The 18,384-nt window shown below is 41.2% G+C and overlaps 1 protein-coding gene across 2 annotated transcripts in view; it reads left to right on the forward strand.

Moving 5' to 3' along the window:
* Positions 1 to 289: 289 nt before the first annotated feature.
* The window catches only part of TBC1D12 (TBC1 domain family member 12), an 89,516-nt gene continuing 71,421 nt past the window's right edge, over positions 290 to 18,384 (forward strand). The window contains exon 1 of one of the 2 annotated variants that reach the window (XM_065922948.1): positions 290 to 1,330. In XM_065922948.1, coding sequence (XP_065779020.1) covers positions 396 to 1,330 — 935 coding nt within the window. In that variant the 5' untranslated portion in view covers positions 290 to 395. The remainder of the gene's footprint in view (positions 1,331 to 18,384) is intronic. The other variant, XM_065922949.1, reaches the window with a different exon arrangement.

An 18,384-nucleotide genomic window follows, 5' to 3' on the forward strand; every position in this document is an offset into this window, starting at 1 on the left:
CCGATATAAGTACATCAAGTGAATTTTTGCTAAGGGAGGCATACCCGGGCTTCCCTAATGGTCGTCCTGTTCGGAGTGGGCCAACCAGCCTCCACTGTCCAGAGGGCTGATCCCAGATTGCCGGTCGCAGTGTCACGGAGTGGGTCTCTCTAGCTACCGACTCTATGGTTCGCGGAATCTCCAGGTCGGAGCTTGACCGGTCTGGCTTTTGCGCGTGCGCGAGCCCAGGCGCGTGCCCGCCCTCCTGCAACTGCCCGAATTCCCGAGAGGGAGGGGTGGGTCTGGGAACGTTGCGGCGATAGCCGCTGCGGCCCCGGCATTCAGGGCTCTTCCCTGGCCAAGCCTGTGCTGGGGAGCTTCCGCTGCCTCCTCCGGCGGCGCTCACCCGGCCACAGATGGTGGGTCCGGAGGATGCCGGAGGCTGCTCGGCAAGAAACCCCAAGTTGCTCCCTTTGCCGGCGCCCGATTCCGCGGGCCCGGACGGGAAAATGATTCGGGCCACAGGCGGCTTTGGCGGAGGCGTCGGCGCTGTGGAGCCTCCCGAAGAGGAGGAGGAGGAGGAGGAGGAGACGCCGCCGCCTCAGCAGCTCCTTCGGTGTTACCTCGCGGCGGCCGGGGCACAGCTGGAGCCCGGGCTGTGCTACTGTCCGCTCCCTGCCGGCCACTCCTGTGGTCTGCCGCCCTCGGCAGCCCCGCGCTCGGACGCCTGCCAGCCGGACGCCGGCTCCAAGCACCGCGACGCGGAGGCGGTGGATGCTGGCTCGGCGCGACACGGTGGCATGACCAACGGGGACTCGGGCTTTCTGCTGGGTCAGGACTCTCGCGACCTGGCCCGCGTCGGCAGCCGGGAGCCGTGCCACCGCCGCCTCGGTCCGGACGGGCCTGGCGACGAGGGCGCGGACGGCGCGGGCATCCTGTCTGACTGGGCCGCGCCGCTCGAGGACCCACTGCGGAGCTGCTGCCTGGAGGCGGCGGACGCCGAGGAGCCCGAGGGCGCGGGCAGCGGCGCGAGGGACAGTTCGACCAGCGACGGCAGCGGCAGCGAGGACTTGGAGCGGCCGGGAGCCGGAGCCGGGGGTTCCGAGGAGGGCGCGTCGCCCATCACCTCGGCGGAGAGGACTAGTGGGGGCTCCGGCGCCAAGCCGCGCGTCGGTTTCTCTGACGTTCACTTGAACTCTCGGAATACGTTCGAGGTGAGCCGCTGCCAAAGCGCCCGCGACCACCTGCCGCCGGCGGGGGCGCCGGTGTCCTTGCCGGCCGCGGACCAGGGCCCTGCCGGGCCCTCGACTCGGGCTCGACGGAGCGGCGGCTTCGCCGACTTCTTCGCCAGGTACAGCTCAGGCTACGCCGGGGATCTGGGCGGGCTCGGGGCCGGGAGCGGGCGGAGAGCGACGTGAGTGCAGCCTCAGCGTGGCTCTCGCTGGCATCAGGATTGAGCTTTGATTTGTTACAGGAGGGACCAGGAACTAGGTCTGCATTGTGTTGCGCGTCTGGATCGGAGAAGTTGTGAGCGCGGGGAGCCAATCTTGGTGTTTCCCTGAGCTGGACGCTGTACCTGCCATTCACATCTGGTTTCTGTGAATTTAGGCCAGCGTGCTAGTGCCATATCTACAGTTTTGCCTCTTCCGGAGAAATAGACAGCCTTCTTCGTTCGCGTGTACTATACTGTTGGGATTTAGGGGCGGGTGGCGGTGCGGTTCGGGGTTTGTGTGTACTGGTGCGGTTGTGAAAGAGAAAGGGAAGTCTCTTTGCGTGGAATCTAAACCCATTCGAGTAGTTTGGGGATTATTGAAACTAGACGTGGTTGAGTTTCATAGCGTTTAACAGCCTGTTTCAGTGGCCTTTATGAAAAGACCGTCAGTTTAATGTTTAAAATTTGATCCAGCCTTTAAAACCAAATTACTATGGCACTTTATCTAGAAAATTCCTTTTCCCCACTTTTGCCAGATAGACCTATACTTTTTTTCGGTAACTTCTGTTAAATTTTTATGGTGTCGTATATGTGATTTGTCTTGCTAGTCTTCAAGTTAAATTGTGGTGCTGGACATCTCAGTTTCTCAGTGGGACGTTGATAGGGATAAATATGTCTTTAGAAAATACTCATCTTATTTCACCTTAGTGAAAAAGCAGTGTCCTGTGAGTCAGATTTTGACATGCTTTTTTTTAAAGTCTCTAGACAAATAGGAAAATATTTCCAACTTGGAAAACCCTCCCTTTCAAAGTTCTTTCTCCTTTTTTCTGTGTTTTTGTTCCCTTTTCAGGGATCATGACAAAAACCAGAAATAAAGAAACAAAGTAATGAGTCTCAGGTTTGAGAGGATATGCAAGCAGTGTGCGTATCTGTAGACTCACAGAGTTTTCTGATTGAAATTAGTGTTTCTTATTCCCTTTTCTACTCTAGTAACTTTTATTTTTTCCTGCTTGTGTACATTTACAAATAAATTATGAAGTTGTTTAAATCAAGATTGGGGAAATCCTAATTATGTTTTAGTCATGTGTGTATTTAGTTGCTCAGTGGTGTCCAACTCTTTATGACCACAGACGGTAGCCCACCAGGCTCCTCTGTCCATGGGGATTCTCCAGGCAAGAATGCTGGAGTGGGTTGCTAGTGCCCTCCTCCAGAGGATCTTTCCACCCGGGGATCAAACCCAGGTCTCCTGCATTGCAGGCAGAATCTTTACCAGCTGACCTACCAGAGAAGCCCTGTTTTACTCATAGGACAACATATATAGTAGTGAAATGTGTATTTGTGCCTCAAATTGTGCAAAGATCTGTGCAAAGAGACATACTTAAAGCTAGTAGTGGCAGTATTTTTAAAGCTCTTAAGGTGTGTGAAGCCTGTAGGTATTTTGTTTTTTTGTTTTTTGTTTTTTTTTTTGACTTTTTTTGTGTGGAACTTGTGGGTATTTATTGGTCATGTTTTGATGTCAGGTATCAGGCAGTTTTAGACTTGAACAGGGCTTTGGAGAGCATAGCTAGTTGACATTCATATGGCTTAGTTGGTATTCATATGATATACTTTTCATGTGTATCAGAGCACTGAGTGTAAAGTCAGTAAACTTAGGTCCCCTGAAATTAATTTCTCTAAGCTTCATTTTTGAGATATGAATGTCAAGATTCTAAGCATCGTTGCTTCCTTCATATAACATTTTTGGGAAAGTACAGAATCAGACATTAGAACTGTTTTTCTGTTAGCCTTTAGTCAAAACCTTAACTGGATGCTGAACACCTTCAAGGCAAAGACTATGACCTTCATTTCTGAATCTGAAATATCTAGTGTTGTATGAAGAATCCCATTCAGATTGTGTTGAAGTGACAACCTTCATGGACTGTCCCTCTTTTACTGTTCTCTAGGTAGTGTAATTTTGAACAAATCTATTTCCAAAAAGAATAATCAGAAATTTCTCTTCTCCCTACAACCTCAGAGTGTTTTTCTTCCCATAAACAGTTGTCAGCTAATGGCGGAGCTGGGTTAGAAACCAGGGTTCCTGATTTTCAGTCCAGGAATTCAATCATAACTTACGTTTACCTGTGACTCTCTTCTTTCCCACCTGATTATCTAAATCTTTCCCTTCTCCTTTCCATTTCCTCTCTTTCTCTTATCTGGGTCAAAAAATCTATAACAAGAAATACTTTAAAAGACTGGTTTCCTATTTGTTTTAACCTTTTACAAGTAAAGAGAGTGGACCATTTTATGGTTCTGTTTATGTTACTACAGAAATTTGTTCAATCAAGGCACATGATTTACAAAAGCCTCATCGAGTTGGATAGAAATCATGTAGGAGAAAAAGGAATTTGGTCCAAGATGGGACAGTTCTCATTATCTCCTTCCTGCTTGCCCTTCTAGATGAAGTGAGTTCTAGTTCAGACTCTGTTGGGAGCTTGCCTCAGCTGCCCCTGGGCATCTGTGTTTATAGTGACTTGATTACGGGAACCCTAGAAGTAACATTCAGAAGGACATGGCAGCCCACTCCAGCATTCTTGCCTGGAGAATCCTGTGGACAGGGGAGCCTGGTGGACCGCTGTCCATGGGGTTGCACAGAGTTGGACAGAAGTGAAGTGACTTAGCAGCAGCAGCAGCATGCATTGGAGAAGGAAATGGCAACCCACTCCAGTATTCTTGAGTGGAGAATCCCAGGGACGGGGGAGCCTGGTGGGCTGCCGTCTATGGGGTCGCGCAGAGTTGGACACGACTGAGCGACTTCACTTTCACTTTTCACTTTCATGCATTGGAGAAGGAAATGGCAACCCACTCCAGTATTCTTGAGTGGAGAATCCCAGGAACGGGGGAGCCTGGTGGGCTGCCGTCTATGGGGTCGCGCAGAGTTGGACACGACTGAAGCGACTTAGCAGCAGCAGCAGCGGCGGCAGAAGTAACATTCCCCCAGGTCTTTGACCTTTTCCTATCTCTAAAAGTTTTGAAGTGCTAGGTACATACCACTGCTGCCACTCTCACCAACTTAGCAGTGAGAAGATGAAAGCTAAAAGACAAATCCCTTGTGTTTGTAGGCTAGCTTTTGTTTCTCAAGGGTATGTTTATTATTCTGTTCTGAAAGTGAAGTAACTTGAAACCATTTTTATGGGTCCTTTAAGCAAATCCATGTCTTGTTTTCAAACTAGACTGGTTTGTTTTTTTAAGTTATACACTCCTTTTTGTTTGTTTTTTATGTATGCTCTTAATAGGTGTATTTTAAAAGACATTTAATACTTTTGAGTATTAATACTCAAATTGAATACTTTTGTTCTGATTGCACTGGCAAAGTCACTGTTTAGAAACACACAAGTATGTATCTGTGTCTCCTGATAGTGTTAATATATATTTTTTTAAATACAAACTGTGCATGATAAATCACAAGAATTTAGTAACTTAAAAGGGCATGACTAAGGTAGGGAAAAAATACTAAAGATTTTTTTCCTTCTATCTGAAAGATAAACTTTATAGATTCTGGAATTTATATAAGTCTTTATAGATTGGTTTTATAGATTCTGGAACATAGAGATTCATGTAGCTTACCCTGTAGTTACCAACTCTGAAACTTCCTAAACGTTGCACAAAATTATTTTTGTGGATCTCTTTCTATTATGGGTAGCTGAATAGGGAAGACTAGCAATGAATGGTAGGCTCATTTAGTGGTTTCTCTTCACATATTAGGCATCCCTTGTGGCTCAACTGGTAAAGAACCCGCCTGCAATGTGGGAGACCTGGGTTCAATCCCTGAGCTGGGAAGATCCCCTGGAGAAGTGAAAGGGTACCCACTCCAGTATTCTGGCCTGGAGAATTCCATGGACTATATAGTCCATGGGGTTGCAGAGTCAGACATGACTGAGCGACTTTCACTTTCATATATAGGCAGTCTCTAATCTCCCCACTATGAAAATTGTTGAGAATATATTTTTTGTTATGATATTGAGAATTTTTAAAATTTCTGTTATAATTTTTCTTAGTTTAAGATTCTCAGAAACAACAAAATCAACCATATTTTCACTACTACTCAAAATTTAGTTGGTGTACACTAGTTGATGAAATCATTATTCACCGGACTGAGCCATCATTGACCTTCATCAGAAAGGACTCCCTTATTTGTCCTACAGTGTATTTTCTTCCCAGTCAACTAAAATAAAAGCCACAGTTTCAGGACCAGTTTCTAAAAAAAAAAAAAATCCCTTCTTTAACATTTCAATAAAGGAAAGGTAAAATATCAAACCTCTGATAAGTTTTAAAAGATTTTTATAGTTCCCCAAAGCAAACAGTTCTTTATAACAGGTGTGGTATGATTATTTAAAAGGAGAATTAAGATATATCTTGCTCTAAACATTAATTTTTTGTTAGTACAATACTATAAAAATATTCATTAATGTGTCACTAAGGAAATTCTGTTGGACATTACTTTTATATTAATATAATTAAAATGTGTAAAATTTTAGAAAAACTGAAAAGAATGTCTAATTAGTTGCTTTAGAATAAAAATGAGTCTTTTAAGATTTTAGAGTGTTGTGAAGCTACCCATTATAATATTAGATTGGGGAGCTAATGGCTGAAGAGTGTTTTGTTCCCTTTATGGCTAGCCCTCTCCCCCAGCTCAGATCCAATAATTTCTTAAAAAAAAAAAAAAAACAAAAAACAACTAACTGCAAAGCACTAGTTACCTATACCAAACCATTAGAAACCCAACATTGATTCAAGGAGTTCATGGTTAGAGATGTAATCATCTGAATATAAATTCAGTAGAAAGTATTGCTACTGCTAAGTCACTTCAGTTGTGTCCGACTCTGTGCGACCCCACCCCTGGGATTCTCCAGACAAGGACACTGGAGTGGGTTGCCATTTCCTTCTCCAATGCATAAAAATGAAAAGTGAAAGTGAAGTCTCTCAGCCATGTCCGATTCTTCGAGATCCCATGGTCTGCAGCCTACCAGGCTCCTCCGTCCATGGGATTTTCCAGGCAAGAGTACTGGAGTGGAGTGCCATTGCCTTCTCCGTAGAAAGTATTGGGAAACTGTAATTTTTGTGGGACTTAGTTAATTTTAATCACTCAAACATTATTTCGAAGTGCTAAACTAGACTAACATTTTAACACTAAGCCCCAGTAAGCAAAGCAGACTCTAATATTAACTTGGAATTGGGACTTCCCTGGTGGTCCATTGGTTAAGAATCCAGGCTTCTGTGGTAAGACACAGAGATTTACTTTTTTATTTTATTTTTTGAGACTTACTTTTTATTTTTTAAGATATTTTTTGAAGAATAGTTTTATGTTTATAGAGAAGTTGCAAAGGTACTATAGAAAGTTCCGATATATCCCTCGTCCAGTTCTCCTGTTGACAGTATCACTTAACTCTGGTATATTTGTCACAACTAAGAATCCATCATTTGTATGTTATTACTAGTTAAACTCCACGCTTTGTTTGGCATAGAGTTATTGACTAAAAAAGCCTTCCCAGGTGGCTCAGTGGTAAAGAATCTGCCTGCCAATGCAAGAGATACAGGAGACTTGGGTTTGATCCCTGGGTTGGGAAGATCCACTGGAGAAGGAAGTACAGTCCGCTCCAGTATTCTTGCTTGGAAGAGTCCATGGACAGAGGAGCCTGACTGCCTACAGTCCATGGGGTCACAGAGTCGGACACAACTGAGCACGCATGCACCACGCCTTTACTGTTGGCTGTAAGACTCTCATATGGGAAACTATTGTGGTTTACTGTAAAATCAGAACTGTTTAAAGTAGAAGGAATTTTAGGAATCACTTTATTCATTCTTTAATACTCTATGGAAAATCAGGGTTAGCTTCTATTTGCTAGCCATCACTTAGTAAGATGGTATTAATTTAGTATTGGAAATGAACTAGAGATGTTAATGAGTTCAGGTGATCTAAAGCAATGTTTTTTTAAAGCTTTTCAGTTCAGATTATTTGGATTTAACAACCAGTACCCATTTGCCTCTGAAAAGAAAATGTCAAGTGTATTTTAATTTTACATAATTTCATATTTTTACAAAATATTTTAATATGTTTTTCCTTTATAATTTTTTTGATTCCTGAAATATTCCTGTGACCTAAGAAAGGTAGGGTTTATTTTTATTTTATAGCTATTTGCCCAGAGACAGTTAATTAAAGAAATATCAGAACTAGGGATAAGTATGATTCCTGGGGCTTGAAGCTAATACATTGATTTCTGTGAATTATAAGAAGTGTAGTGAACATACTATTGTCTTGAGACATAAGAAACTTGACTTTTGTCCTGGGTAGTTTCTTTTCTTGTATCATTAAATAATTTATGTGATCTTGGGCAAATCACTAAATTTCTTCACTTCACTTTCCTCATCTGTGAAATTTGGAGATTCAGAGTGCCTTTCAGCTCCAATACACTGTTGTAAACCTCAAATATTTGTTGGCTAAATACTACAAATGTGAATTGAATTGAGTTAAAGAGAATGCTTTTTTAAAAAAATAGCTTGTTTTTTCATCTATAAAATGAAAAAGTTGCCAGGGATAGAAATACCCCTTCAACTCTGAATTCTACCTTGAACATTTTTTTGGTAAAGGCCTAACTCTACCTGAGAGTAATCATGCTAAACATCAGTCTAAACATTAGTGATCTTTGTTTATTTTATTTTATTTTTTTTCAGTGATCTTTTTTAGTGTCTCATAAGCAGGCAGTCTCATAAACAGACCAACAGCTCTCTCTTTTTTTTTTCTTTAGCAATTCTAGATTTTTTTTTTCTTTATAATTTCTTTGGAGTAGGAAAGAGAGAGAGTAAGATAATAAGTAAATTCTAGTTAATCAGTGAATTGGAGTTGGATACTTGAACTTCCAGACCATGAGTTTTTTCTGTTTGCCAGTGTGCCGCTTTGGGGAACTGATCACTTAGTACAATAGTCCCTAGCCTTGTTATACTGCAAAATAACCTAAAAGCACATTAAAAAAATGGGATGCTTCATAATTCACAACCCTTAGTTGGATTTAGGGGACATGCCCTTGGCAGGTGGAATCTTTAAGCTATAGGATGGATATGGAAGTGAAGCAAAAGTTGTTCGGTCGTGTCTGACTCTTTGCAACCACATGGACTATACAGTCCATGGAATTTTCCAGGCCAGAATACTGGAGTCGGTAGCCTTTCCCTTCTCCAAGGGATCTTCCCAACCCAGAGATTGAACTCAGGTCTCCCTCATGGCAGGCGGATTCTTTACCAGCAGAGCCACAAGGGAAGCCCTGGATGGTTATAGCGTACTGCTTAAAGATGCTGATTGTGGAGTTAGACTGCTTGAATTAGCTTGTTGTTTTTTAGTCACTACGGTGTGTCCGACTGTTTGTGACCCCATGCACTGCAGCACACCAGGCTCCTTTGTCCTCCACCATCTCCCAGAGTTTGTTCACATTCATGTCCATTGATTTGATGATACTATCTAACCGTCTCATGACAACCTACTCCAGGTTCTTGCCTGGAGAATCCCATGGACAGAGGAGGCTACAGTCCATGGGGTCGCACAGAGTCTGACATGACTGAAGTGACTGAGCACAGGCACTGCACATGCCCATCGAGTCAGTGGTGCTGTCTTAACCATCCATCCTCTGCCGCCCTCTTCTCCGTTTGCCTTCAATCTTTCCTAGCATCAGGGTCTTTTCCAGCGAGTTGGCTCTTCCATCAGGCGGCCAAACTATTAGAGCTTCAGCTTCAGCATCAGTCCTTCCAATGAGTATTTAGGGTTGATTTCCTTTAGGATTGACTGGTTTGATCTCCTTACAGTCTAAGGAATTCTCGGGAGTCTTTAAGCACTGCAGTTCAAAAGTATCAATTCTTGGGCACTCAGCCTTCTTTATGGTCCAACTCACACCTGTACATGACTACTGGAAGCACCATTGCTTTGACTATACAGACCTTTGTCAGCAAAGTGTTGTCTTTGCTTTTTAATATACTGTATAGGTTTGTCATAGTTTTCCTTATAAGAAGCAAGCGTCTTTTAATTTCATGGCTGTAGTCACCATCTGCAGTGATTTTTGGAGCGCAAGAAAATAAAATCTATCACTGATTCAACTTCTTCCCCAAATGTTTGCCATGATGTAATGGGACCAGATGCCATGATCTTAGTTTTTTTAAGGTTGAGTTTCAAGCCAGCTTTTTCACTCTCCTGTTTCACCCTTATCAAGAGGCTCTTTATTTCCTCTTCACTTTCTGCCATTAGAGTGGTATCATCTGCATATATGAGGTTATTGATATTTCTCCTGACAATCTTGATTCCAGCTGGTGATTCATTCAGCCCAGCATTTTGTGTGATGTACTCTGCATATAAGTTAAATAAGCTGGGTGAAAATATACTGCTTTGTCATACTGCTTTCCCAATTTTGAACCAGTCAGTTGTTATGCATCTGGTTCTAACTGTTTCTTCTTGACCCACGTACGAGTTTCTCAGGAGACAGGTAAGGTGATCTGGTATTCTCATCTCTTTAAGAATTTTTCACAGCTTGTTGTGATCCACACAGGCAAAGGTTTTCTTGTAGTCAGTGAAGCAGAAGTAGATGTTTTTCTGAATTCCCTTGCTTTCTCCATGTTGGCAGTTTGATCTCTCGTTCCTGCCTCTTCTAAACAGAGTTTTTACATTTGAAAGTTGTTCATGTACTGCTGAAACCTAGCTTGAAGAGCTTTGAGCATAACCCTGCTAGCATGTGAAATGAGCTCAATTGTATGATAGTTTGAACATTCTTTGGCATTGGCCTTCTTTGGGATTGGAATGAAAATTAGCTTACTAGCTGTGTACTTACGGATAGGTAACTTGACCTCTCTGGACCTTAGACAACTCATCCATAAAATGTGGGTAATAACGATAGCTATCTCATGGGATTATCATGAGCGTTAAATGAGATAATATGGTAAATGCCTTGTATTTATTATGTGGTGTATAGTGAGGATCCACATCTTATTATTCAGACTACAGAAGATAGCCACAGTTCCTTTCCCAACTCCCTCACTGAAATCACTGGTTTAAAAAAAGGGAGAGCCTGAGATGAATTTTTTGTGTACTCACTAAAGAAGCATTGCACAATTTATGTAGTAGATTTTTTTAAATTTTTTAAATTTTAAAAATTTTTTTATTTTTCAGTGGGTTTTGTCATGTAGTAGATTTTAAAACAGTTTGTATTCAGAATTGGATGGGTGTTAAAGTGGACTCTGGTGTAATGATACAGCATTTCTAGAAGTCTTGAAGCTTTGCCTAAAAAGCAAATCTGAGAAGGAACTGAAAGGAGAGAATGTTGAGAAAGATTAAAATATTTGTATCTTTTATTGTTTTAAGGACCTTACATAGACAGGGAAAGACACTTTTTCAGTATAAATTCATGAACTGTTTAACTTGGCTTACTCATATATTTTATACTTAGTATGTTGTGGTAGGAAAACTATGGGGAAATGTGGAAACATTGGGAGATTTTGAAGTGATACAATTGTTACACATCTCCAAATGTATTATTCAGAAAGGGAAAGACAGACCTTTTTGAAGTGGCTTATTCCTATTCCTAGGAACCCTATTGACTACATTAAAGTTGTCCCCAGGGAGTTCTGATTGCTTGTTGCTTAGACCCTACTACAGTAGTTATTAAACATTAGTGTTTAAAACTGGGCTTTCCAGGCGGCTCTAGTGATAAAGAACCTGCCTGCCAGTGCAGGAGATATCAGATACCCAGGTTCAATCCCTCGGTCAGGAAGATCCCCTAGAGGAGGCATGGCAGTCCACTCCAGTATTCTTGCCTGGAGAATCCCATGGACAGAGAAGTCTGGCAGGCTATTGTCAGGTCTATACGGTCACAAAGAGTCGGACACAACTGAAGTGACTTAGCAGTAGCAGTAGCATCAGTGTTTAAAATTACCTGTGGTAGGGGATGGGGTGGGATGTGAATTCCTTGAGTACTCTTTTTGATTCTGTAGATCTTGGGTGGGGTCCAGTAGGAATCCAAATGTTTAACAGGATTTCTCAAGTGATTCTGATGAAAGTGGTTCACTTCAGTTCAGTCGCTCAGTCGTGTCTCACTCTTTGCGACCCCATGAATCACAGTACACCAGGCCTCTCTGTCCATCACCAAGTCCCGGAGTTTACTCAAACTCATGTCCATTGAGTCGGTGATGCCATCCAACCATCTCATCCTCTGTCGTCCCTTCTCCTCCTGCCCCCAATCCCTCCCAGCATCAGGGTCTTTTCCAGTGAGTCAGCTCTTTGCATGAGGTGGCCAAAGTACTGGAATTTCAGCTTCAGCATCGGTCCTTCCAATGAATACCCAGGACTGATGTCCTTTAGGATGGACTGGTTGGATCTCCCCGCAGTCCAAGGGACTCTCAAGAGTCTTCTCCAGCACCGCAGTTCAAAAGCATCAATTCTTTGGTGCTCAGCTTTCTTCACAGTCCAACTCTCACATCCATACATGACCACTGGAAAAACCATGAAAATGGTTACCACACTATAATTCGTGAAATACAGTTGACTGTTTTCAAACAGGAGTTTGAACTGCCCGGGTCCACTTACATGTGGATTTTTTTCAACAATAAATACTACAGTCCTACACCATCCTCTGTTGATTGAATTCTGGGTGGAGAGGAAAAGGGGATGACAGAGGATGAGATGATTGGATGGCATCACCGACTTGATGGACGTGAGTTTAAACAAGAGTTGGTGATAGACAGGAGTTGGCGATAGACAGGGAAGCCTGGCGTGCTGCAGTCCATGGGATCGCAAAGAGTCAGACATGACTGAGCGACTGAACTGAACTGCAGATAAGAAGGGCGGACTGTAAGATTATACTGGGATTTTTGACTATGTTAGGTCCCCCTAGTCCTCGAGTTGTTCAGGTGTCAGCTGAAATTATTGATAGGCAGAGCTCTCCAGGTGGTAACTAAAAGAAGGTACAACATACATTTAAAGCTTAGATTGCTTTATTGACTTAAAATTAAAATTGGGTCATATTGAGGTACTATGTAATTGATGAGTATGAATAGAGATACAGGAGAAAACAGAAATAAGTACAAATATAGAAGTATTTTACTAACTTTCACTAGATTGAGAAGCTATCTCTGCACAATTAAAATCCTGCTTTCCTTTTTATTAGTGGGAAGGTTCTTTTACTTTCACTTTATGTGGTTTTAGATAGCCATACTTATGTGTTCTGTGAAAAGCTTCAACTCAAAACACTTTACTCAGGTCTCTTCAACATGGAGTCAGAACTTAACTTCTTCTTATTTATACTTTATCAAAAAGGGCATTAATTTTCCTTCCTTCTGCTGAGTAGTTGTAATTCTTTTCCATGCCTTTAAGAAAAAATTCTGCACGTTGCATGTGGCTTATTCCCCTCCAGAATTTGCTGCTTCAGCCTTTCTTGCACTTCTTATTTCTGTAGCCAAAACAAGAAAGAGAGGGGAACTCATGTGACTGTCTGGCTTTTTAGCAGGCTCTTTCCTGCGATTAAGAGAAGTTTACCTAGGAAAGCAAGCCACAAATTACATTCCTACTTAGGGCTAGTTTAAGAGTTAACTTGGTAATGTGTTTAATTTTTAATTTACCTTTGAATTTGCTTTTCAGTTTCTTTTTAATTTAAATTTGATTTTGGGTTACATTTCTTGGTTAAAAACAATACTTGCTTCTGTCTCTCTCTAACCTCACACAGATGAAAACATTTTAAATTTGGAAATGAACATGATAGTTTTGAAATCAAATTCTGTGCTGTGTTCTCATATTTTCCCCAATACTGTAGCATACAACTACATTATTTAGAATTTCCAAATCTGGTTTTCATCTAGACTGTTTGTAGTCATTTTCTAGTCAAGTAGGTAAAATGCTTTTCTTTTGCTGTCCCAGAAAAGTTATTCAAAGACCACAACACTTTATTGGTTTTTGTTGTTGTTAGAAAAACATAAAATGCTCATTTACCTCCTTTCTAAAAACATCACGGGGAGTACAAAATACACTATAGATAAATACTTTGTTTTCACGCATTCCAGTTCAGGTAGTGAGAAAGGAGACAAAATTGGGAAGGTGTGGGGGTTTCCTTAGAGACGAGAGAAACTGTTAGAATGAGTCTGAAGAGGTTCCTGCAGAGAAAAATTGCTGGAGAGAGTAAGCGTTAGCTGCAAGTTAGCTTGGTACTTTGGTCTGTGCGCTTACCACAGGTTATTTACATATTTATTTTTCTATTCTGCTTATATCAATGCCCTGGGGTGCTTCTGGCAACTTCTTAAAGATTGTTGCTGTGCCTCTTCCTCTTAACTTCCCTAATATCCCCATCCTGGGGCTTCCCAGGTGGTTCAGTGGTAAAGAATCCACCTGCCTATGCAGGAGCCACAGGAGATACAGATTCAGAGCCTGGGTTGGGAAGATCCTCAGGAAGAGGAAACTGCACTTCACTCCAGTGTTCCTGCCTAAAATTCCAACAGAGGAACCTGGTGGGTTACAATCCATAGGGTCACAGTCAGACACAACTGAACAACTAAGCACCTTCATGGCTTCTTAACAGGTTATGTCTTGCAAAAGCAACTTTTTTTAATGACAGATTGTATCAGTTCAGTTCAGTCGTGTCCGACTCTTTGTGACCCCATGGACTGCAGCTCGCCAGACCTCCCTGTCTGTCACCAACTCCCAGAGTTTACTCAAACTCATATCCATTGAGTCTGTGATGCCATCCCACCTTATCCTCTGTCGTCCCCTTCTCCTCCCGCCTTCAATCTTTCCCAACATCAGGGACTTTTCAAATGAGTCAGCTCTTCGCATCAGGTGGCCAAAGTATTGGGAGTTTCAGTTTCAACATCAGTCCTTCCAATGAATATCCAGGACTGATTTCATTTAGGATGGACTGGTTGGATCTCCTTGTAGTTCAAGGGACTCTCAAGAGTCTTCTCCAACACCACAGTTCAAAAGCATTAATTCTTCGGCATTCAGCTTTCTTTCTAGTCCAAATCTTGTGTCCATACATGACTACTGGAAAAACCATAGCCTTGACTAGGCAGACCTTTGTTGGTAAAGTAATGTCTCTGCTTTTAATATGCTGTCTGGGTTGGTCATAACTTTTCTTCCAAGGAGTAAGCGTCTTTTAATTTCATGGCTGCAGTCAACATCTGCAGTGATTTTGGAGCCCAGAAAAATTAAGTCTGCCACTGTTTCCACTGTTTCCCCTTCTATTTGCCATGAAGTGATGGGACCAGATGCCATGATCTTAGTTTTCTGAATGTTGAGCTTTAAGCCAACTTTTTCACTCTCCTCTTTCATCAAGAGGCTCTTTAGTTCTTCTTCATTTTCTGCCATAAGGGTGGTGTCTTCTGCATATCTGAGGTTATTGATATTTCTCCTGGCAATCTTGATTCCAGCTTGTGCTTCCTCCAGCCCAGCGTTTCTCATGATGTACTCTGCATATAAGTTAAATAAGCAGGGTGACAGTATACAGCCTTGACGTACTCCTTTTCCTATTTGGAACCAGACTGTCTTTCCATGTCCAGTTCTAACTGTTACTTCCTGACCTGCATACAGATTTCTCAAGAGGCAGGTCAGGTGGTCTGGTATTCCCATCTCTTTCAGAATTTTCCACAGTTTATTGTGATCCACACAGTCAAAGGCTTTGGCATAGTCAATAAAGCAGAAATAGATGTTTTTCTGAAACTTTCTTGCTTTTTCGATGGTCCAACAAATGTTGGCAATTTGATCTCTGGTTCCTCTGCCTTTTCGAAAACCTATATATAAGGTTTAATTTAGACTTTAAAAGTTTAGGTTGTTAGTATGACAGATTCATATATTACAGTTTACATATATCAAAGTATAAGATAAATGCAATATACAGTTTTACAAAATGTAGTCTTACTTGAGCTCCAGTGCTAAAAGGTAAGTTTCTCCTACAAGGACCATGGTAAAATTAGCACACAGTTTAAATCTGCCACCCATAAGAAACTTATTCATTATCAGGAAGATATATTATGTATAAATTTAAGTTTTGAAGTAAGTTATTGAAGTTTTAAATCGTTTTTAAATCTGCCACCCATAAGAAACTTATTCATTATCAGGAAGATATATTATGTATAAATTTAAGTTTTGAAGTAAGTTATTGAAGTTTTAAATCGTTAAAAGTCTTAATTGACTAAGTAGTTTCTGTGTTGTGAAGAGTGATAAAATTTGAGTTGCTTTTTTGGTTACATAGCCCTTTACACTCCTTACCTCACCCATGTTGAATTGACTTTTTAATTTTATCAGTACACCAAGAGTTAAAGAGCTTGGGTGTTGTTTGGAAAACAAAAGATTTGTTGTAATTCATAATTGGGTGTTGAATACACAAAATTTGTTGTCTAAAAGTTAAAAAATATAACTTTTGATAAAAATGATATGAGGTAACCAGCACAGTGATTGAACATATAACCAGAGAGTGATGTCCATCTTTGTGATATACTTCCAGAAGCACAAGAATACCATACTAGGACCGTGATTACCTTTCAAAATAAGTTATACTGTTAGCACAAGTGAGAATTATACTGCGTGAAGAAAAAAAATTAGAAGCTAACCACTATAAAATGTTCTTGATTAAAATAATAACTAGCTACACATTGTAATGAAGAGATAAGATTGTTTTGCTGTTGTGTGAGACCACCAAAATCTTTTGATTTTGATGGAAATGTCATAACATCAAGTGGAATAAAAGACAGGTGCCTTGGTCAGTAGAGATATTTTAACTGTGCTCCTGGAAGACGGGTTCAATTCAGAAAGTGCTTCTAGGTCAGATGAGCAAAGTGTCAACTAAACAACCAACCCCAGAGCTAAGTGTCCGCCTTTCTATTGTGAGAGAGTTTAGGCACCTGATAGATGTGGTTTGGCCTCTGCTTGAATTTTTTCACTAACAAGCAACTCTGTTTCCTCAATGCAGCCCATTGAGGGTATTAATTGTTAGAAGGTTCTTTATGTCAGGGAACAGTGTATCTCTTTGTAATGTTCCTGGTCCTCATTTGCCCTTTAGAGCCACAAAGAACAAGTGAGTTCTTTTACATAATTGCTGTTCAGAAATTTAAAGATTGCTGCTGAATCTGTTTTTGACCCTGCTAGCTAAGCATATACAATTCTTATGAATTAGCTTGATATTTTCTTACCATTTATTCATTCAGCAAATGCTATTGAGCCCTATTATATATATGAGGTACTAAGGAAATTAGAGAAAAAATATTCTATTAACAAACTTAAGATGGGCGAATCATATAAATTAGTACTTACAATACAAACCTGATTAGTGTTATAAAAGAAAATACAAGGGTGCATCAGTGGCACTGAAGGAGTGATTAACTTTGGTCATAAGACATTAGGGAACTTTTTACATTAGATGAAACATGAATGCATAATTTTTCTGTTTTGTTTTGTTTTTACTGATGAGGAGGAGGGTTTGGATTGGAATGAGTCTGAAGCCAGTACAGGCACACAACAGCATATGCAGAATTATACATGAAATAGCACAGCACTTTTGAAACTATAGAGACTTATTAGTATGACCTCACCTTAGGACGCAGGGCTTCCTTGGTGGCTCAGTGTTAGTAAAAAGTCCGCCTGCCAGTGCAGGAGATGCAGGTTCAATCCCTGGGTTGTGGTGATCCCTTGGAGAAGGAAATGGTAACCCAGTGCAGTATTCTTGCCTGGGAAATCCCAGGACAGAGGAGCCTGGCAGGCTACACTCTACGTGGTCACAAAAGAGTCAGATGTGACTTAGCAACTAAATAATAGCAACAATAGAACAACACCTTAGGGCAAGTGAGGTAAAGTGTCAAAAATGGAGACGGAAAGGTTGGGGCTAAATTATCAATGAGTTTGTGTGACAGAACTACATAGTTTTAATTGATTCCATGAGGGGTGGCAGCATACCAGACTTTTGATGGGTTTTCAAAACAAGGGCAACATGCTTAAGATTGTGTTTTAGAACAGTGACTCTGGTAGCAGCGTAGCAGATGATTTGGGACTTGAGAAACTGGGACTTGGATAGTTTATCTGTAGTGGTAGTTTATCTGTACTTCTCAGTCTCTTTATTAAAGTGTGATATCCAAGTCATTGATGCAAATCCAGTCTCTATCAGAAGAGTTAACTAACAAATTCAGTGATATATGCTTACCTTGGGCTTCCCGGGTGGCTCAGATGGTAAAGAATCTGCCTGGAATGCGGGACGCCCAAGGAAGGAGGAAGAAATGGCGATCCACTCCAGTATCGTTGCCTGGAGAACCTGGGGCAACCTGGGGCTGCGAAGAGTTGGGACACAACTGAGCAACTACCATACACACGTGCCTACACAGTAGCCATTTTGTGAAGCTTTAGTGAAGGTAAACTTTGATTTTTGTTTTGAGGGAAGTGAGATGATATGAAATTGGAGAGTCATGTGAAAAATTATGTCTACCATGTTTTATAAGGAATTTGATGAGGGGGGTGAAGAGCCAGAATAGTTGTTAGGCCAATTTTTTCCCCTTTAAATTCAATTACAGTTGATTTACAATATTATACTAATTACAAGTATATAACCTAGTGATCTGATATTTATGGGTTATACTCCATTTAAAGTTATTACAGGGATGTTCCTGGTGATCCAGTGGCTAAGACTCCATGCTCCCAATGCCGTGGGTCCAGATTCAATCCCTGGTCAGGGAACTAGATTCCGCATGCCACAGCTAAGACCTGGTACAGCCAAATAAAAAGTAATTAAAAATAAATTAAAAAAATAAAATTATTGTAAAGTATTAGCTATATTTCATGTACTATACATGATATCCTTCTAATTTATTTTATACCTAGTAATTTGTAATTGTTGTGGAACAGAAGGGAAACAATTTCAGAGGAAATCCTGTGAGAATAAAGTAGTAAAATCATGTCTTTATATCCAATGCACAAGTTCTGTATATTGCTTCATAAAAGT

This window comes from Muntiacus reevesi, chromosome 2, assembly GCF_963930625.1.
Source record: "Muntiacus reevesi chromosome 2, mMunRee1.1, whole genome shotgun sequence".
In the NCBI taxonomy this organism is placed as follows: Eukaryota; Metazoa; Chordata; class Mammalia; order Artiodactyla; family Cervidae; genus Muntiacus; species Muntiacus reevesi.